At 46.0% G+C, this 22,289-nt stretch overlaps 1 protein-coding gene across 9 annotated transcripts in view; it reads left to right on the top strand.

Moving 5' to 3' along the window:
- The window catches only part of TNC (tenascin C), a 92,868-nt gene that overhangs the window by 54,434 nt on the left and 16,145 nt on the right, over nt 1-22,289 (top strand). For 2 of the 9 annotated variants that reach the window (XM_045074020.1, XM_004774062.3), the window contains 6 exons: nt 2,061-2,333; nt 4,688-4,957; nt 12,427-12,699; nt 14,283-14,555; nt 20,139-20,261; nt 21,368-21,511. In XM_045074020.1, coding sequence (XP_044929955.1) covers nt 2,061-2,333; nt 4,688-4,957; nt 12,427-12,699; nt 14,283-14,555; nt 20,139-20,261; nt 21,368-21,511 — 1,356 coding nt within the window. Of the gene's footprint in view, nt 1-2,060; nt 2,334-4,687; nt 4,958-6,111; nt 6,385-8,853; nt 9,130-12,426; nt 12,700-14,282; nt 14,556-20,138; nt 20,262-21,367; nt 21,512-22,289 lie in introns of all 9 variants that reach the window. The other 7 variants (XM_004774059.3, XM_004774060.3, XM_013046602.2 and 4 more) reach the window with 7 other exon arrangements.

Genomic DNA, 22,289 nt, shown 5'->3' with positions numbered 1-22,289 from the left:
GAAATCTTATCATGAGTGGCCTCAGAGTCACTGACTGCCGTCCAACGGGTAGTCATGTGTCCATGGAATAACCTTTGAAATGATCTGGCCATCTTCAGCTGAAACTGTCCGAGTCTCTCATTCTCTCCTTAACAGACACTCAGGACAGCCAGCACATTTCCAAAAGAGAGCAGCAGTCACATTTGACTCCAATGTTTTTCATTCAGTGTGGAGAGGAAAAACAATTTATCTCAATCTGTCCCCTGGAGATATGCTGCTGCATCTGTTATAGGAAAATTCTGTGCTGTTTGTGAGGTTTTTAGAAATAGCTTGAAAGGGGGAAAATGAGCCAAATTTTTGGAGGGTTTTTATGCTGGGCCCTCAGCCCATGCCCTTTGCTATACATCCTGTGTTTTGATAATACCACCCATATAACCTCTTTCAAATAATTTGTTCTTCTTGTTCACATATACCAAATAAATTTGGTCCTCGGTAGAAGGATTCCAAAAATGAGAAAGGTGATGTCCCAATCCACCAAAGCTGGCCAGGTTATATGGTCCTGTGCTGCTTGAAATATCTTCAGACCAAATGAGCAAAAGGGGCTTTTGAGGCCCGTGTGGTCTGGATACAGGATGCTAGCGGTCGGTCTCTGTTGCATGTAAACTTTTGTTTTGAGCAACAGAACTCCTTTTGCACATGAAATCTCACCAGGAACCCCACTCCACAACAGATAAATGGACAGCTCTTCTCAGTGAGCGAGGGAGGCAGAGGGCACTTCCTGCACAGACAGCGTCCCAAAGCATCACGGTCACGTGGTACCGCTTGAATCAGCCCCTCTAACAGGTTGAGTGTGCTCGGGCTCACCACTGAGATATTCTTACATCTAAGAATAAGAACTTCAGGGGCACCTCTTGTGGCTCAAATTCCTACAGATAATTCCTTTTCTAACTTCGAATCCATGGCCCCTTCAGCCTTTAAAAGGAGAAGAGCCTGGGCATTTAATCCTCAAAGGTGTTCCCCTCGGCAGTGGGCTTTGCCATGTTCAGAATCCAGACTTCCTAAATCAGCAATGAGAACTACATTAACTGTCCTTCCTACGTGGTGGAAAGATAGATAGTGGGCCCTGCTCTGCACCATTTACCAAGCAAAACATAATCACTTTTAATTAAAAGTGAGCCCTCATTTCGCACCAATGGCTTTGCTTCATAGTGCAGACATTCCTCATCCAGGCACAAAGTACTCGCGGAAGGTGGGAGGGAGAGAACCGAGCCAAGAATCCAGCACAGAACATTTGATCCCTGAAAGCTGAGTAAAACAGCAGACTTGTCCAGACCAAGACAGCGGACACTTTATAAAGCCAGCCCGATAGCAGGTGGCCAGCAATTGGACAGTCTCTCCTACGTGAAGTCATGAAACGAGGCAGACAGTTGTTTCCAGTACCGCTGAGAAGCTCCAAGGTGAAACAACTGAACAGTGATGTGTTTGTTGGGCTGCCTCTTATGGGGCACTCACTGTGGGTCAGATATGACCCTCAGGGGGGTTGTAAATGGTCTTTAAGCATCACACAGTCCAATGACAGGGCACTGTCCGCTCCCTCTGTAGATGAAGAGAGTGAGACTCAGGGACAAGCTGCGTGATAGGTCCAAGACTCGCCGGTGGTTAAATATCATTGTTGGAGTTCCAACCAAGGCCCAGCTGCCTGCAGAGCCTTCGCTTTTAACCATCCCTCCCCTTCTTACCCTGACCCGCAGTCCCACTTTGCCAGCTGCTCTGTGGGTTCTGGCCCTGCACGCCGAGAGCCCTCCCAGGTGGGTTGTTCAGTGGTCTGCTGGACAGCATTGCTCTCTCAGTGAGCCGTGCGGGTCTTCCCCTTTTTGGCCATTTGCAACTCCTAAAGAAAGCTGTGGCCAGGTTACGGGTGTTCAAGCTAGAAATAAATGCCCAGAGACCAAAAAGGACCACACATGCCCAGGAATACTCTCCCACCTCTTTCTGTCTTCCGTAGACCTGGGCTGTGGGACGTTTGGTTTCTTCCTTTTGTGCTTCGCAGAACTGACTGATGCCTCTCTGTCCTTCTTCAGAGGAGCTCCCCCAGCTTGGGGACTTAGCCGTGACCGAGGTTGGCTGGGATGGCCTCCAACTCAACTGGACCACAACTGACCAGGCCTATGAGCACTTTGTCATTCAGGTGCAGGAGGCCAATGGGGTGGAGGCAGCTCAGAACCTCACGGTGCCCGGCAGCCTGCGGGCTGTGGACGTCCCAGGCCTCAAGGCCGCCACCCCGTATAGAGTCACCATCTACGGGGTGATCGGGGGCTATAGGACACCGGTGCTCTCTGCCGAGGCCTCCACAGGTACCTTCCTTCCCACTGCCGATGCCCCTCCCCAAGGCGCCTGCTTCTTCTCCAAGAGACTCTGCAGAAAGTCAGCTTCTCTCCCTGAGTCCTTTCCTTCTGCCTCTTAGCGGCTGCTCATGCGTGCTGCGCGACAGCCCTGTGACCTGTGCCTCGGTCTACAAGCCCCGGCCATTTCGAGAATGAATGATACAGCCATTGCTTTTTCTGACCTCCAGCCTCTAGCCTCTCCCAGCCTTTACCTAGTCCTACCACTCCCTCTCTTTCCAAATGATGGCATTCTGTTTCAGGAGACAGCCTGATGGTTTTAATTCTCTTCTCCAGGGCTAGAATAGAACTAAAAGCCGCCCCTCCCCTCACCATGTGTAAGTTCTGGTAGAGCACAGATTATTTACTTTAGAGAGTCCTTTTGCAAGTTGGAAACCGGTACTTTACTATCCCAGACCCCTCAAGGGTATGGGCACTGTGGTTCTTGCATTTAAAAGAAATGTTTTAATTTAAATGTTTCTTTAAAATGCACTGAGTATAATAAGAGAACTGAATTACCCTCCTCCGGGCACTTCTCTCAGATACTGAGTCATTGTTAGGACACCAAATTAGCAAATAGCTAGACCAAAAAGGGAAGGAAAAAAAAAATCACACAATTATGACTAGAGACAGTACCAAAGAAAAAGCCATTCATTAGGAGAAGTCCACACAGCAGCATTCAAAGCAAGGAATGTCCCGGGCTATGAATGTCAAAGATCTGATGCCCCTTTTTGCTCTTTTAATCAAGAGGTGCTCCCTGGAGTGTTGGCCTCAGCGTGGCACACCCCCAGGGCCCACCCAGGAGGGTGTGTTAAACTCTGCTCATCACGGCGGCTCCAGCTGGCAAGGTGGCAAGGCATTCAGTGCCCCCCAGGAGCCTGCCGCAGTGAGCAGACTTCCCAAGCACTGTTCTCCTATGCTCCTCTTCCTCCAGGCCTCCACTGCGTAGAAGCTCAGCAGAGGCCATCGTGTTTGGTTCTGCAGGTGCCTGCCCCATTTTTAGATAGTTACGGCAACTAAACTTCCGTGCAAACCCATACGATCTCCCTGATTCCAGCAAAAGCATCGCTCTGCATTTTAGCCTCAATCGTGTCAATAATCCTCGCTGAGGCAAACGTAATACAGACAGCCACTGTGTGAATGATGACCTTGAAACGCCCAGGAATTGCAACTGAGGCTACCCAGCATGGACCCAGGGCCCTTTGATCTGACATCGGGATCATAAATCATCCCTCCCCAGAAAGCAAGAGAAATCACTTGCCATTTCTGATCTTTCCTGCAGACCTTGTGGTTTGGGTGCCCATAGTACTTTTATGTGTGGGGGGTTTTTTCCCCCTTTTTAATGATATCAACAGTCTTGTTTCTGATGAATTGGTAGGAGGGCAGAAGGGCCGTAATTCCATCTGATCTGTGTCTCACTACATCTGATGAGATGGAAAGGCCTTCTTCTTCCCTGTTAGAGAAGCAATATCAGCTCTTACCACCTTGCTTCTGCTTTGCCCTCTGCCTAGTTTATTCCTGCCGCATGACAAAACATCGGTGAGGCAGTCTCCCAGACAAAATGCTATTTCTTGGCCGAATAGGGCGGCCTGAATGCCTTGCCTCGGCTCAGCTCTCCTGGTTGGCAACACACTAGTAGCTTTCTTGGCCCATGCAGAAGCCGTTAAGAGAGGACGAGCTTTTCCAACAGAATATGAAAACAGCCAGCCCTTGTCAGGGGTATATACAGTGACAATACCAAGAACCACGCTGACGAGTTGCCAGTTCCCTTTAAGTCACAAAAGCAGAAGCCTCCAGGTACCACCTTGAGAGGGTAACGGCATCAGAGTTACTCAGTCTTCATTTAACTAGATGGGAGCTCCTTCAAAGCAAAAGATACCCCCAGGAGGGTGCCAAGCAACTTTTGGTCTCCTGAGTGCAATTCAAGAGACTAAGAGCTGCCAGCACACCTATCTTTTGAGCGATGGCCAGCATCCCCGCCGTGGGAATCCCCGAAACATCTGAGTTCGCAGTTCCCGCTGACATCATCTAGATGACTTCTCCCACTCAGGATCTCAGCCTGATCCTGAGTAAGCCTGATCGCGTAAGGCAGCTCCAGAGCAGAAAAATCTAACTGCCCAACCCTCCTCTTGGTCTTCCCTTGTTAACAAATCCCCTGTGTCGCTCCCGCCGGCTCCGCCAGGTAACACCTGCCGCCTCTCAACCGTAACCTTGAACTAGCAGATCCTTCTGCCCAGCCCTGGTTCTATTAACAACCTCAGTCTTAAAACACAAGCCTGATCAGTAACCCCCCATTTTTTTTTCTTCTCTCCTGCCCCCTTTTTCAGCCGCAGGACCTGAACTTGGAAACCTAACTGTTTCTGACATAACTCCTGAGAGCTTCAATCTCTCCTGGACAGCCACCGACGGGGCCTTCGAGACCTTTACCATTGAAATTGTTGATTCCAATAGGTTCTTGGAGACGATGAAATACAATATCTCTGGTGCTGAACGAACCGCCCACATCTCAGGGCTACCCCCTAATAATCACTTTGTTATCTACCTCTCGGGACTCGCTCCCAGTGCCCGGACTCAGATCGTCACCTCGGCCACCACAGGTACATCCGCTCTCTCCCATATCTGACTCCCTCTCTCTAGGTCTCTGGAGTCTTCTCGGCAAGGGGAAGCTGCTCCTTCTCACCTGCTGAGGCCACAGCTCATGAACTTCTCTAGGAGGCAGGGCTGGTTAACCTAACTCTCTTCCCACAGCGGCCCCAATGGTGCATTTCCATGAAGTCCCCTGCCTGATCTATTACTGACCAGGACACATGCAGCCTTAAGCGTAGTCTGGTCCAGATTGTTGAATGGAATCTGGAGAAAAGCATTCTGCCCTTCCATACCTAAAAATCCAGAGTTGTCCTTGATTTGGAAAGACATCTGCATCAATCAAAGAGGTCTTAAAAATTATATTTTGTGTTATCCTAGTTGACCTCCTAATACCCAAGTATCCCAATGATTTAATGAAACTGGTGCTATTTGTTTTGTTTCAACTGGGAAAATGTCCAAAAGAAGAAAAAAAAAAAAAAGAGCAGGTTACTAATCAGATGGGGGCACGAGGAAGCTGTGCCATCCAGAATGCCCCAATTCTATCACCAGCTCTAGGAGCAAAGACCCGAGCATGCTGTCTTGCCCCCAGAGAGTGAATGGTTGATTTCAAAAATAGAAGTAGTCATGTTTCAATAAGGAACTTGGTCAACCAAAGCATACACTGCTCTACTTAAATTTGTACTGTCTGTGGTAGACATACTATGTGAGATGTTCTCTGGGATGCAGCAAAAGGGCATTCTCTATCTGAATTCAGACAGGAGAGGCTTATCCACTCAAAATAGCATTCTTAGCCCATTTGGGGCAGTGAATCAGTAAATCAGAAAAGAGTTCACATCACAGCATCAAAATCGTCTATCACAGAAGTTACCCATGGCCGAGGGAGGGTCTGTCCTCATTTTACGTGAGACTACAAATTGTCACCGGGGTGGTGGAGAGGTAGTCCTGGCCAGATTCAACTACACTGAGACCTAGGGAAGAAAACCACCCAACCCCACCTCTTCTTTTCCCATGGCGCAAACTGGGTTTCAACAAAGGACCTGTGTCTTTATCCAAGGGTGAGGTCTAAAACTTTATGGATTTAGTCTTATGTGTTTTGGTTTTTGACTCTGTAACCGTGTTTTAAACTGACACACTTTCATATCTCTTTGTTTTCTGCTTACTTTAGTAGCCGAACCTCTCCTTAGCCACCTCACTGTCTCAAATGTGACCTGGGCCAGTGTGTCTCTGTCGTGGAAAGCCCAGGAGGCTACCTTTGATAGCTTTCTTATAGAAATTAGGAATTCTGACCCCCGCCAGGAAACAGTGGTACACTCTCTGCCCGCAGCATCTCGCAGCTCTGTCATCGCCAACCTCAATGCTTCTTCTAATTACACTGCCCACCTTCATGGGCTGATTGGCGGGCACCGTGTTCAGACTCTGACGGCCCAGGCAACCACAGGTACTTGCCACAATGGCTTCTTCTCTCTCCGTTGAACTTCCTCTGAGGGTGAAAAAAAAAAATCACTCATTACCCATTTTTCATCCTCCTCATTCCTCCAGATCATTCTCAGATTTGATAGGGCCACCCAAATCAGAGCTTCAAAACTTGAAAGAAAGAAAGAAAGAAAGAAAGAAAGAAAGAAAGAAAGAAAAGAAAAACTCTCACCCCAAATTAAGGAACTTTGGCATCACCCTCTTTTTCCTAAATAGGCACTCACATCTGGAGTTGCTCTGTGTGTTTGTATAGAATTAACCTGACTTGCCTTGGTTAAATTTCTAAATCATCCTTCCATTTGATCTTGAATAATCGTTTCTAGTTTCATCCCCTTTATCATCTGCCTGTGGTCTAATCAAAGTTTACCTCTGTTGTATTCAAAGAGGTGCATGCATGCCAGTTTTGGTCCCCTGATCAGAATGTTCTACATCCTCTTTCTCTCCCTCCAAGATTCTGAAAAGTGGTGCCCAGAGCATGCAGAGAAAAGACCCTAACGCACGTGAGAGGAACCAGCCGTCTCATCGTGTTCTTGAGACTTCTGTTTGCTTGCCTTCCCTACAAACAGACTATTCCCTTTTGACATTTACCCTATGAAGCATGCTTTGTCATTTACTGACAACTGTCACAAATTGTTAGTCTTCTTTCATCTGTCATCGTGTCCAAATCTTGGTGCATGTGGTGAACATTCAGAGCATTAAATTTCTGAAAAGATCCGTGTTTCTTGGAAGCAGACAGCATGCCCAGGAATTGTCTGAAGGATCAGAAGCAGGAACGGAAAGACGTCCCAGCTTGCATGGAGCACTGACCCTGCCTTCCCTCTCTATCTCTGAGGTCCTTCTTGCATTTCCCTTTTCAGCTTGGCCACCCCCTTTGGGAGCCAGCTGGAGGCCAAGCTGCCAGGAGAACCTCGGTCTTACTCTGCATGGTGAATGTGTTCGCACTGCCGGTCTCTGTCTGGTGGCATGAGAAGAGTCCTAACATGCATCCTTACTTGGAGAGATGGCTTCCACAGCAAAATACAAGGAAGGAACAAACAGAGGCCTCTTGGGGGGGGGGGGTGTTCTACCTTCAGTGTGGTTGAAGTAATTTGCCAGGGTTGTGGCTAAAAATTAGAGCATCATTCGCTTCTCAAACGAATCGCCGAGGAGGAGATCCTGTGCCATCCCTTACGGCCGTGTTCTGCTTCTGAGCCAAATCCTTGTTACCCTTGGAGACTTTCTGGCATCGCATTAAGCTGTGCAGTTGTCCAGTTAAGGTTTCTCCAGGTGCACCCCTTCTTTCCTCTTAACACCGGAGCTGCAGCCACACAACTCCCAAGTCCCTGGAGGAAATCGTCTGCTTCTCTCCCTAACTCTAAAAGGTTGGCCCCAGTACCTCAAACTTCTAGAACTGCTGCCTCATTCTAACACAGAGTTGGAGTTGAACTTATTTTCATGGTAGTATTACTTGATAAGTGTGCATTGAGGAGGTCAGACCATCTACATCCCAGCTGAAACCAGTGATACAGGCCCCCTACATCAACAATGAGTCCCTTCATCCCTGATCTCCTAGTCCTTAAGGGACAAGAGAAACCTAACATCCAGGGGAGCCAGCTGTCCTTGCAAATTATCCAGTAAGTGGATCTTCTAGGCAGAAAATGCAACACCTAGCTAAATTTTCTTTTAACTTCTGGATACACCAGGAAGGATTTCGTGAAAGCCATTTTACCTTTGCGGTACGTAGGGTAGGGTGCAGATCTCCCTATGGTGTATAGGAAACTTAGGTTTCTAAATACTATGAAGAATTTCTCTTGTGTGGATATTAGCCTTTAATTTGTACAATCCTAACAGATCAAAACAAGATGAAATAAGGAAATTTCAAAGTAGCATTTTCTAAGCTGTGCTCAGTGGACTGCCAACTCCTTGAGATGTTCAAAGACTATTTTTCCGAATGCATATCCACTCATCAGTCAAGTTTATGAAATTCTGGGCTAAGCAAAATTAAGCAGGTTTCTTTATAGAACGAGCATTGCAAAGGCTATAACATGCTTTGTGAGTCTCTAGGTGAGAGAGAATATCTGTAAATACTTCACTATAAAGCTGTTTTTCTTAGAACAGCTACAGAGCGTGTGCCCCACTGCAAACCTTAGAAATGCACCCTTAATATTCCACTACTCCTGTCTACCATTCTAATGACCTGTTCGCTCGTCTTTGTACATGGCCAGAAAATGGTCATGTCTGTCCTTAAAAAGAATGTGCATCCAGGCCCGCCAAGAAAGCAGTGTATTCTCTAGCGTTATAGTAGATTCAGGTGTAGCCACGGGTGGATAGACTACCTTTCTGCAAATATTTGGAGGGATTGGCACTTTCATGTCCTATGGCCACATTCTGGAAAGATCCGTCGCTTCCTCTAATAATGTCTCTCTCTCTTTCGCCCATGTCCCTTTCCCTTCAGAGCCAGAGCCACAGTTGGGCACGCTAATCCTTAGCAATATTACTCCTGACAGCTTCAACGTGTCCTGGACCGCTCGAGCCGGGCCTTTTGCAAAGATTGTTGTCAATGTTAGCGATTCTCACTCGCTGTATGAGCCCCAGCAGCTGACAGTCTCAGGAGACACACAGCACGCTCACGTCACGGGCTTGGTGGAGAACACAAGCTATGTCGTTAGTGTGGCGGGGACCACCTGGGCCGGGGACCCCACCAAGCCCCTCACGGCCTTTGTCACGACAGGTACTCATTCAGAGGTTGTTGCTTGTCTGCCGAGAATTTGGAGGTGGGAGCGGGAGAAAGGTGAGAGGCGTTCTGCAGGCACTCAACCCCAAATCCAGTCTTTGCTCCAGGTGTACACAGCTAAGGGAAGAGGGAGCAGATCCTGTAGCAAAGAGGGGTATTTTGCCACCATTTGTGGGAAATGGAGACCGTGTATTCGACAGCTGTGTCAAGTTTCCAGGGATTTTCCTTGCCTAGCTTTATGGGCTGATCCATATTTTAGCGATTCTGGCTGAAGAGTGAGTTCTAAGGTAGTAACAGCCAAGAACAGGAATTTTGTCCATAAATCATGCTATGCTAAGGCCATTTATAAACCACCTGCCCCAGAAATGCAGTAATTTATCTTTTTTCTTTAAAAAAAAAAAAAAAAAACTTCGTCTTAAATCAACATCTACAACAGATTTCTGAAGGTTTGACCTAGCACAGCAGATAAATCCAAACTTCATTAAAGCTTAACCATATATTGAACTTGACCTCTAACCTCTCTTGGAATTACCTTAAGAATTGCTTAAAGATATGGCTTTCCATTTTCTTGCCTGAGATTATCTCAGATCAATGGCAAAGGCTGCAAATGGTGTGGATTTACCATATCCCTAGCCTGACAAACCTCAGGAAGTCTTTAGAAGTCTCTGGCCTTCCACTAATGATAATTTTCAGGAGACTTTACCTTCTGATTCTCACATTAAACCAGGCCTCTCCCAGCATCTCAACTGCTGCCAAGAAGATATGTTAATGCGTTCAATTAAATATTTAATTGGAGGCAGCCGTGATGACCTCGAAGCATGAGGGTTTTGATATCAGGCCTGAGTGGTTTCTGATCTTCTTAGCTGCGTAACCTTGGCTGCTGTTTAACTGCTCTGAATTCCAATTTCATTATGAATGAAGACGGGACGCCCACAGCTACTTGGGGCAGCCCCTGTCTCAGGAATTAAATGGATACAATGAACTTTAAGGGTCTGGTTTCCAGCAAGTGCCTTACAGATTCTGGGTTCTTTCCATTTCCTAGCAATAGGAAGAGAGCAGTGTTCTGAAAAATAAGCCGCAAGTCTAGATAGAAACTCGGCAACTATTGTTGTGAAATCATGACTTTCCTGTGATTTTTAAGAGAACACGGGACGTGGTTTTAACAGGAGATCAGAAAGTGTTTATATTTTCTGTCCCGTTGCCTACTGTGAATTCAGTCGTTCAGACAAGTCTTCAAATACAGAACATGCTCTTTTCTCAGTGGGGTGGGGGAGGGAGCGGTGGGGACTTCCATATTCTCACATCCCAAAGCCATGAGATGAGCTGGAGGGGAGGAATGGCCAGTCACCCAGCCAGGTCAGTCAGGCCCTTACTTGTCGCCTCGCCTCCTGCAGGACCTCCCACAGAACAGGGAGAAGAAAGGCAGGCTGGGAGTGCTGGTCTTGGGAATCCTAGATCTGGTTACAGCATTGTCTCAGCTAATCCCTGAAGTGAAAAGACCCTGAGTTTTAAAAGAAGCATATTTTTAAAAAAGAGAAAGGATAAAAAAAAAATCTGAACATGAATGACTATAAGTAACAGGCCCTGATTGACTGACTAATTATCCTGAACGCCCTTCTTTTCGTTGGACTCTGCCGCTTTCATGGGGTGGAGATGCAAAGCGGCTAGCTACCAAAGAGGCCCCATTTATCTAAACAAAACTCAGCAATGGAACTTGAGAGCCATGTCTTGCACACAGAGAAGCCTCTTTGCACAGCGTATGAAATTTCATCTCTGCCTTTGATAGAGTTATGATTTGAGGTAGATCCTTAAATGGTAAAAACAAAATAAAATAAAATAAAAATAAACCGTCAAAACAAAGAGCAAGTGTGTTAAAAAAAAAAAAAAAAAAAGAAAGAAAGAAAGTACAAGTCCAAACCACAACAAAATTTAAATTACTGCTTCAGGAATGAAACATTCATTCACTTGTTCATTCAATCACCAAAATCTTTAAACATTTTTCTTTACATCCCGTGGATTAGACCCTGGGTGTTCATGTAAGGTCATTTATTTCTTTGAACGTTTCTATTTAGAAGCAATGGAAAATGTGCCTCCAAATGAGGGGGAGCTAAAGCAGCCTTGGTCATGGAGTTCCCAGCCCCACGCCCCCTCCAGTGAAAACCAACATTCACCAAGACCATGCTTTGTTTTGCTAGAGGCACTGGACCTTCTCCACCGATCCTACTTACATCTCCAGACTTGCCAGCCCTGATGGGGTCACTAATTAGATGTTGGCCCAGGCTGTGGGAAGAACGTTGAGCTTGGAATCAGATGGCCTGGGTGGGAGGCCAGCTTAGCCCCTCAGTAGATGTGTGATCCTGGATAAGTCATTGACCTCTGTTTCCTTAGATGTCATGGGGGTGAAGGGACAGGTAGCAATAGCCACTTCACAGTGTCATTGTGAGGTTCGAATAGGAGAACAGATGTGGAGCCTGATCAGTTGGGACATAATGGCACCTAGGAACTTAAGTGATATAAGCTCAGTCCTTTTGGAAACCCCCCTGTGTAAAAACCTCACAGCACCTGGGACACAGATGTTTGGTGAATGAATGAACAGATGACAATAGAAATTACTAAAGATCCAATATGTCTTTATCTCCTGACTTTATCCAGGAAAACAAACAGCCAAAGAAGTAACGAATCCTAGTATTCCTTAACTGGGCTGCAGTCATGATCTGCTAATTCTGACACATGAAAAACCTTACCCCCCTCCCTCTAGTTCAGGTTATGAGGATGTATGTCACTAATAGGTCTCATCCACTTGATTCAAAGTGAACTAGAAGTGGACTAGAAGCATGAAGTATACCAAAAAGGAAGTATGTATTTAGGGGGGGAGAGGGGGGATTGATTTCCTTAAAGACCTTCAGAAGACAGAGGGAAACAGAGAAAGGGATCCAAAACCAACAAAAGTCATCCAATTTTATAGGGAAAAAATCATGGCCTTCAGAGTGGGACCCCGCTAAAAACTTCGCTCTGTCACATCCTTGCTCTGTGACTTTGGTCAAGCAGATCGACCTCTTTGAAACTCAAGGTTTTTTGCCTGCATAATGGGAATAATGTCTATCTCATAGCCTGTTGAGAGATTGGCATGAGATAACATCATCTGTCCCCTAATAAGCTCTTACTAAATATTCATTTTCTGAGAATTTAACGCATTTAGTGATTGGGTATCTGTCGCTATTTGTGGAGACATGTGCTATCTCAGCAGGGTCAGCGCCGCTAACCTGAGTTGTTTTCACTCCTCCCTTCTTTCAGAGGCCTTGCCCCTTCTGGAAAACCTAACCATTTCCGACATTAATCCCTACGGGTTCACAGTTTCCTGGATGGCATCGGAGAATGCCTTTGACAGCTTCCTAGTAACGGTGGTGGATTCTGGGAAGCTGCTGGACCCCCAGGAATTCACACTTTCAGGAAACCAGAGGAAGCTGGAGCTTAGAGGCCTCATAACTGGCATTGGCTATGAGGTTACGGTCTCTGGCTTCACCCAAGGGCACCAAACCAAGCCCTTGAGGGCTGAGATTTTTACAGGTATTTGGATTCAAGTGAGCCATTTTCTCCCTTCCTTGGTTCTCTTCCATGTAATCCATCTACCACATCACCATCTACCACAACACCAACGTCCTCGTCCATTTTCTTTACGTAATCCATAGATGTGGCCTGCTCTTTTGTGTTTCCCCCCACACTCTTCCTTGTCTTGTGTCTCTACTGAGCACTCCTCTTCTCCCACTCCAGAAATGGGAAGGTCAAAATGTTTGTTTGCCCCTTGGCATCCCAAATCTTGTAGACTGTGTCTTGTCCAAGTTCTTGTGTGCTTACTCCACATCACCCTCTTCTGTGTACATCCTGGCTGGTCCTCAGCTATGTTTCAGCCTTCTCAAAAGAAATATACCAATGAGGATATTTCAAAAACTTATTTACAACATTTGCCATCTCAACATCTCAACTATGATCTTGATAAACTTACTGGGTGGGCTGGTTATTGGAAACCTAACTGCGAACTTATTTTATTGGCAAACACTAATGTCATAGAGATTCTTTGACACAGACTAAATCCATAATTTTCTCAAGACTAATAATAATTCCTAGATACATAAAACATTAACAACTTTTAACAGTCAAAAATCTGTGTTTCCCAAAGTCTTTCCAGATTTTACTAGCTCCATAGGCTATTCAAAGGTCCTGCTTGATGAAGAAGTTCCATGTACAAATAAGTTTTGGAAACATAGTTTAATAGGATCCTTGACAACAGGGCTTTCCAGAATAGCCCAATGTGCATGTGTCTTTTCCAAGAGGGACTTACCCAAGTAGTATTTCCCAAACTTATTTGACATCGAATGCCTTTTAAGGAAGAGGAGCAAACAAGAATGGTTTGTTCTGAGTACACTTTGGGAAACTCAGCTCTAAATTTACCTTGACAATGAGTTTTGTCTAGTGAAGGCAATCCAAGATCATACCTTGAGTCCAAAGTATGGAGTACAAGAGGTTCCAAGCCTCAGTTCTATCCTCTGAATGCCTGTCTAATGGTTTAAAAAGTAAGCACCAAGAGTAGGAGCCTTCTTGAGTACAACAATTCCAAGAAAAATGCAAAAGGACCATAACATAACATTTTAAAAGTCATTTTGCTCAGGATCAAGGGAAATATAATCAGCAGTATCATCATGGGCAACTCTACAGATCGTTAATACTGGTTTATTTGTCTTTTAAAAAAGAAAAAGACAAAGGTCTCACAGAGGATGGGCACTCAGCCATTGGAAGACAGAGAGCAAATGTAAACAAGTTACTGGCTTTGAACTTGTTTAATAATGCATGGGAGGGGCCAAAGCAGAGTCTAGATGTGGACTGATAGAATTGCTTTTAGACAAAACTCACATATGCAAGCATCCACTTGGCTTGTATTGGATGTATGAACTGCATCTTCCCCTTCTCCTAGACCTACTTGTTTGTGTTGAATGATTTTATTTTCGGGAACTCAGGACACTTCTGTCCCTGAGAGCCAGGGCCAGTGCATACTAATAACCCTCCCTCACCAACCCCCCATCCCGCAGAAGAAGGCTGCATGGGCTGGTAAATGATGTTTTCTCTCCTCCTCTCCCCATGTTCTCCTCCTCTAGAAGCCGAGCCAGAGGTGGATAATCTTCTGGTTTCAGATGCCACCCCAGATGGTTTCCGTCTGTCCTGGACAGCTGATGAAGGGGTCTTCGACAGTTTTGTTCTCAAAATCAGAGATACCAAAAAGCAGTCTGAGCCACTGGAAATAACCCTACTTGCCCCTGAACGAACCAGGGACATAACTGGTCTCAGAGAGGCCACCGAGTATGAGATTGAGCTCTATGGAATAAGCAGTGGAAGGCGATCCCAACCAGTCCGTGCCTTAGCAACCACAGGTACCGTACCTCCACAGGAGAGAACGGAGAAAAGTCGTTAACGCGGGGGTCTACTTTCACAGGGTTGGGAAACTGCAAGAGCTTTGAACGCAGCCAACTCTTTCAATTACAGACGGTGCGAGTGTGGAAAATTTGGCTGAGCCTTCGTGCAAGAGGAGCAGGATGCCATTTATTTAATGGGGTTGTTGAGGATTGAATGAGATAATTCATGGCAAGCCCACAGCAGAGGGTCTGGTGCATAGCAAGGGCTCTGCAAATTAAAGCTATCTGGAGTTGCATTATTTTCATTAATACATCATCATTATGACAATTATTGCAGTTTTTAAATTCCAAAGACCCTTCTTCCAGCTGATTTTTTTTTTTTTCTTGGATGCAGAGGTACCTCTGGGCAAATGTTTGACGTTACAGTGTGCAGGGGATAATGGAGAAGTGGTACCTCCACCTATAAAGATGAATATTTACCAGATGCAATGTGTAAATAATCCATTGCGTGCTCAGGAAGGATCAAAAGAGGGAGCTGACAAGGTCGACAGGCTGCTCTTCGTGACGTTCATGATTTTATAGGATAGATACTCCATAGCAGCTCTAAAAAGCACTAGAGGGGAAAATGCAAACTTTTTCCCGATGAGTTGTTTCAGGGAGGAAAAAGGAAGTTGATTGGTAACAGGACCCTTTAGAAGGAAAGACCTATAACAGGTGTGGTGAATTCCTTCCTGAAACTAAGGGACAAGGAGAAACCAGCATTCCCGAGAGAGACTGCTTCAAGAGGAATCAGAAGAAAGAATCACAAAAGCACAGGGAGAGGTAAAAGGGACCAAGGAAGGGGGGTAGCCCAGCCTCTCCTGCTCAGGGAGAAAGATGCGATTTGCCTCACGTCACATGGCCAGGTTTGGTGTAGAACCCAAACGCAGCTATTTTAATACTATTTTATTATTGTATTTCGATACTTACTTTAATACTATTAAATGTAAGCAGGCTGGATGACAGAGAACCACTGAGTGTACATACTTGCCGTCTCAGAAAAGCAGCGCGTTAGCCAAAAACTCTGTGCGCAGAGGTGGGTGCATTACCGTGGCAAGGTGCAGGACCCATGGAGCTCAAAGAAGCCACCTACAGAAACCGTAATCCTTATCTGTGGGTGTGGAGGAAACGCTAAAGTGCAGACAGCAGTCCAGGCGGAGGAAAAACCGTTTCTTAGTAGCTTGGACAGTCTGTCCATGGGATGCGGGTCCATGTCTCCTCTCTGTGGCTGCACATAAAACAACCTCAGATCACAGACCGAGCCTGATTTTGACCTCGGTTTGTAAACACTGCCTTTCGATATTTACTTCTGATCACTGATTTTGTTTTGCCAATCTTTTTTGCTAGAGGCCCTGCAGTTCTAAAGCCAAAAAAGAAGGAATAATCAAGAGGTGTTTTTTTTTTTTTTTTTTTTCTTTTTGTAAGAACCAAAAAAAAGAAAGAAAGACCCTGTTCTTTCGGGAAAGCTTTTCTTTGATTTCTTATTTTGGGGATTTGTATTTCAAAGCCAATGAGAAGTAAGAGTATGTGTGTGTGTGTGTGTGTGTGCACGCGCGCGCCCACATGTGCCTGCATCCCTTGCTCTGTACTTGGAAAGGACAGGACAGGTGACTCCATTAGACAGAATATGTCTTATTCCATTGTAACCTCATGTGTTTTATGAAGTTTCCCTCTTGTATCTCCATCCTCCTCCTTCTTTCCTTCCCTGCGTAGTTGTAAACCCTTCTCTGGGATGTTCTGTTCCTCTTTATCCTCACCAAAGCTGCTGCAGGCTCTCCGCTCACTCCCAGAGCACCAGCTGCCAGCCCCGAGTGCCCAGTGGTCAGGGGCAGGGGCGGCACATACAGCGATGTGGCCTAGAGCCTCTGGGGAGAGTCCCTGGAGCCTAATCCTTGCTCTACCAGCTGTGCAGTCTTGGCCAAGTCTCCTTTCCCCTCTGAGCCTCAGTGTCCCCATCTGGCAATAGAATTTAACTCAGAATTCAGCTATGAGATTTTTCTTTCTTTCTTTGTTTTTAAGGATTTTATTTATTTACAGAGATCACAAGTAGGCATAGAGGCAGGCAGAGAGAGAGGGAGAAGCAGGCTCCCCACTAAGCAGAGAGCCTGATGTGGGGCTCGATCCCAGGACCCTGGGATCATGACCTGAGCAGAGGGCAGAGGCTTAACCCACTGAGCCACCCAGGAGCCCCTCAGTCATGAGGTTTAAGGAAGATCATGAATGTCAAATATTTTGTTTCCTTGCCCTTTGTAACAATATTAACTGTTTCTATGTTTGGATGATTTCATGTAAATTTAATTTTTTAAAGGGATGCTTGGTTCAAAGTTCAAAAATTTAGAAAGGATCTATAGCAAAGTCTCTCTGCACCTCCGTCCCTGCTCCCTAGCTGCTCGAAATACTGGCATTCAATATTGCCACTTCCTTGTCTGTAGAAATAGACAAAATTAGACATAAATCTATTCTCTTTTTAAAAAGATTTGCAGAAAACCACTCTTCTACAGTCTGGTATATGTGGGTTTCTTGCTTACTGGATCAGAGAGATAATCCCATACGCCTTCTTTGCTTCCCCAGACCTTACTGATGGATTCGTAGGTTGATCCCTGTATTTGCAATGGCAAATGGAAGTTTGTGCCACTTCCTCCCAACAGCCGTGGTCCCTCTTTGAAAAGTCCTGAGTTGCCAGGAGCATTTTTGGTCTCTGGGGAGCTAAACACCAGTGTGCCTCCGTGCACCAAATGGTAGGGCTCCGGAACAGACAGAAAATAGTTAAAATCCCAGCCACGGAGTGTGATAGCTTTGTCTTCCTCTTCTGGAGATTAGAGTGCTTAGTGAGGAGCCTGAGATGATTCCTTCACCTGTCCCCCTCACTGCCCCCAAACACATACCCTCCGCACTCCCTTCCACCCCAGAGGCCATGGGGGTAGTCAGTGCCCCTTCTCCCAATTCCCAGAAACCAGCCCCCTTTCCCAGCCAGTTAACCTCACAACTCCTCTGCCCAGCTCTAATTCAGATGCACTTGAAACCACGCACCACCAAGTGACAATGACGTTGTGTCCGGGGGGCCTGACCCAGCAGGCCTGCAGAGACCCGCTCCTGTGTGAACCAGGCTCTTCATGCTCCATCCCTCGGGCTCTGACTCCCATGAGGCATAGAGACTGTAACCACCAATTACAAGGCATGTCCTCCATGCCACACGGACAGGGCAACGGACACTTATCTCCACGAATCACCGTGACACAGCCAGACCAAGGGAGAGCCACATTCAACCCACTTCACAGTTGGGGAAACTGAGACTAAGGGGGTAAGGTGTTTTTACCTAGGAAAGGCAGAACAGAATTCAAACCCAGGTCAGTCTAACCCCCAAATCCTTGCTCTTAAACCATACTGGTTCCAGTAGCTATCCTCGCAGCTTAATACGGGACGTATTAAGTATTTGGTAAAAACATGTTGAAGGGAGAATAAAATTTTTTTTTAAATGACTTTTCATGGCCACCTCATTAAAGCAATGGACATTTGCTCCAGATTTGGGCATGGCAACTTTTTAGGCAAATTGCAGATAGAAGCCCTCTTCTACCTCCTTGGGAGTTTTTAGCAACTCCAAATGTTTCCCTAATGGAGTTTTTGTTGAAAACCAAGCATCCACTTGGGAGAAGAGAGGCATCGCTTTGCTTCTGTCTCCCAACTCTTCAACAGAATGATTCAGTTGCTGTGGGAGGCTCTGTCTTCAGGTTCCTGTTGACCATCTCCTCTCCTGTGGTGCTGGAGGCTTATGGGCGCTATTTATGACAGAAGGAGATAGGCTAAAATAACTCATAGTCTTTAACACGGAGAAAGGCCTAACATCCAAAAATAGCACAGCACTGAGCCTGGATTCCCATCACTCCCAGGCCATTCCATCAAGATATTAAGCAAAGCTATTTCCCTGCTGCCAGTCTGATGGAGCACCGCCCTCAGGTGTGCATGCTGTATGACGCAATGAATTCTGAAGTCTTCTAAGACAGAGCAGATAATATTGCCCTGTAGATGAGAAAACCTGGCATCTAGAGATATAGACCATGGCCACAGAGATCCATCTAAAATGTGCTGAGGCTTGCAGTCAGAGCGAAGGGCCACCTGGACCAGGCTAGCCACAGGAGATTCCCGGTGCCTGCTTTCACACACCTCACTGGGTTTTATTTTCAGCCAACCTTATCCAGATCTTTCCTGGGAATTGCTTCAAAATCAGGGTAGCCCATGGGTAAAAGAATTATATGGGGAAGAAAATAAAGAGAGAACAATCACTTTTACTGAATTCTTACTCTCTGCCAGATTCTGTTAGGGGTTTTACACCCATTAGCTCTGTTAATCCTGAAAAATATTCCCGTAGGTGGGCATGACTTCTCCCACTGGACAGATGGAGCAACTGGTGCTCACAGAAGTGAAGGGAACCGCCCCAGGTTGCCAGGGCCCTCCGTGGTATTTGGACAATCAAGATCTTCCAGGCTCCAGAGCCCTTGTGGTTTCAAAGCTTGGTTCCAAGGAAAGGGCAGAACCCCAGGCAGCCACAGAGTCTGACTACCAGGAGGAAAGGTCACAGGAGAAAGCCAAAAGAGGAGAGAAACAGAAATGGAGAGGGGGAAAAACATCTCCCCCACGTGGGCTGTGGGTTTTAAAACTTAATGATCAATGTGGGTTGGAGAGGGAAAAGATGAGGAAATGAGCTCCCCGGAGACCTGAAAATTGTTTCCTGATCTCTCTGATTAAATATGGTCAGCTGAAGAGGGCAAAGAGCTAAGCCAAAAAATACATAGAAAAAGCCAGCAGAAACTGGGTTTTGGGGGGAGGTATTTATGTAGCAGAAACTGACCCATGGGCAAGGCTCTCCCCGCAGGTAGACCTGTGTGCAGGAGGTATTGTGTTTACTTTGCTTGCTCTCCAGGCTCTGGACCTCCATCCAGTTCTGGGAATGGGTTTGTCGAGGTCAGTTTCCATGTCAATGTTATTTCCAGGATCCCCGGGCTGCGCCAGCTCTGCTGCCCAGTCCTGGGCCCAGAAAGGTCACACCACAACAACATGCGTCGGTGAACCAAGCCTCAGTTTCCTCCTCTGTAAAATGTCTACAACCACACCTTCTTCTCAGAGGTGTCTAAATGAGGAGTAATCCTTATCAGTTACAAAGCACCACATAATTGTCAAGTCTTGGAATCATTTAATAAAAGGAACTAGAAAGCAAAGGTTTGGGGGAAAAAATTGCTACAACTGAAAAATTATAGGATGGCATATTCCAAGCTGTGAAACCACCCAGCCTCACTCCCTCAGGTATCAGTTGTGGTGTTAACATTCTACTTGAACAAAACCTAATGCCAGCTCTATGGCGCTGGGCCCTGGGCCTGAATGAGAGACCAGTTGTCTTTGTCTCAAGTCACAACTTGACCACAGATCACCGCGTTTTCCATCCTCAAGGCTTGGCTCAGACACTAACTCTAGAGGCTGAGTCTTCTTAGATAAGGAATCCAGAAAGAATCATCGACGAGCTAGAGAGTTGACTGTTTCTGGGTTTCTCATGTGCTTTCTCCTTGACAGCCATGGGCTCTCCGAAGGAGATCAGTTTTTCAGACATCACTGAAGATTCGGCTACTGTCAGCTGGATGGCGCCCTCTGCCCAGGTGGAGAGCTTCCGGGTTACCTACGTGCCCATTGCAGGAGGTAGGGCCCTGGAAAGGGGGTGGGGGGAGGAGCAGCCCCTGGAGGGTTTGAGTGGGATAATGAAGTGACTCTCATAACTCCCAGCCTCCCAAATAGGACCAAAGAAAATTACTTTCTTCTGTTGGAGACCATCTCTGTAGATTTCATTTGTAAAGGGCTGTAAGTAAGATCCTTGGAGGAAGTGCCTTGCGAAGGGTCATTTTATGAAGACCCTCTCCGGCCTTGAAACCCCTCTATGAGAAATGGACCCCAATGTTGTTTCCACACAATGGCAGAGACTCTAAATACACTGGTCCTTTTCTCTTTGAGCACACTCATCTGAAAAGCTGATCCTGACCTGCATGTATGTGAGGTTTTACCCTTTGGTCCTCAGATGTGTCTGTCTCAGTGCAGATGGGGAGTTGTGGCCTTGCTAGTGGAACTAGGAGTTCTAGTTCAACGCACAAAGGCCACAACAAAGACCGTGGTTGGGGCAGGGGGGATGCTCCATCAGATCTGTGCAAAGACATTCTGGCAGGTGGTAGTGTGTCCAGAAAGCATGGCTGATACCTCTTCAGAGTGAGGCTGTAACAGCTCTATAGAAGTTTGGCTTGCTGGTATATAAGCTCTTTACCAGCCCTGAAATTCTAAGAAACAGAAATTGAGGCCTTCTTCACAGTCTTGACTGTGACCAGCTTCTTTCTTTAAAAGAGTAGGCTGTCTGCTGGGAAGGGAGTCTGTATACTCCAAAGCTAAGACAATGGGTTAAATAGATGAGATATACATTACATACTGAGCTTTTCATATTCTTTGTGGGGGAAAATAAATAAATAAAAACACGCCAGCTCTCTACTGAACGGAAACTTGCCATTTTTAGCACATTGTGACTTCATGTTTTTTCCCCTCCTGGCTGGGTTTTTGGCATCTGCACGGATGGAAAAAAAGCATTATACAAAAAGTAAGACGTCTTCTCTTATGCCAGAGGGCAGGAGTAAATGAGAGGAAGTCAAAAAAATGGTACTGGATCAAAATATAGTTTCATTTCAAATCAGATACACCCGTTCTTGGGGCAATAGTAAGTTTTGATGAGGTTCACCATTCCTGATCTTGCTTTTGCCATGTTCCAGGGACACCGTCAGTGGTAACCGTGGATGGAACCAAGACTCGGACCAGGCTAGTGAGGCTCTTACCGGGAGCAGAGTACCTTGTCAGTGTTGTCGCCATGAAGGGCTTCGAGGAAAGCGAACCAGTCTCGGGATCCTTCGCCACAGGTGTTTTTCTCACCTTATGCACGATTGCTTGTGACTCAGAAGCTGGAAAAACTTCTTTTATTTGGGGAAATCCTAGTGCGATGTGGAATGAATGTGGAGCACCAGAGACCTCATTTCTGGTCCCTTGCCTCTTACAGGCAGGGTAACCTTGATTTCATCCTTTACCATCCTGGGCCTTCATTTCTTGGGTTAGCGTGGAAGAAAGAACACAGTTTGGGAGTCTTACTGACCTACATTGAAATGTCAAGTCTACCACTTAGAGATATGTGAGCTGTCAGTTAATTTCTCCAGGATCTAGTTTCCTGCTTTGTAAAATGGGTACAACACTGCTTCCTTTGCAGGGTGCCATAATTTATGACATGATCTATTTAAAACAACCTGTAGATATAAATGTGCACATGAAGCCACTGGGAATCCTTTCAAGCAGGTGCCTCGCACAGACAGAGAACGGGGATTGCTTTAAAGTAACCGTTCCTGATTGGGCAGCTCCTGCATGCCAGGCACTGGTACTAAACCCTTTGCATTTAAACCATGAAAATGCCTTCTATCATTCCCATTTTACAGAGGGAAAAAACTGAGATCCAGGGAAAAGAAATACCTTGGCCAAGGCCACCAAACTACTAAATGCTGGAGCAAATTTGAACTTAGGTCAGTCTCACTCCAAACCCCATGTTCTTCTAAAATAGAGGATTATTTTCCTATTATAACCTGATTTGTACAACGTACTGTAAGGAAGGGGAAATAATGAATTGCATTGAGGGAGAATGAAGTGGAAAAT

Source organism: Mustela putorius, unplaced genomic scaffold (assembly GCF_011764305.1).
Source record: "Mustela putorius furo isolate JIRA1106 unplaced genomic scaffold, ASM1176430v1.1 tig00537301_pilon_pilon_pilon, whole genome shotgun sequence".
Taxonomy (NCBI): Eukaryota; Metazoa; Chordata; class Mammalia; order Carnivora; family Mustelidae; genus Mustela; species Mustela putorius.
Note: the sequence above shows the minus strand (reverse complement) of the source record. Positions and strands in the feature narration are given on the sequence as shown.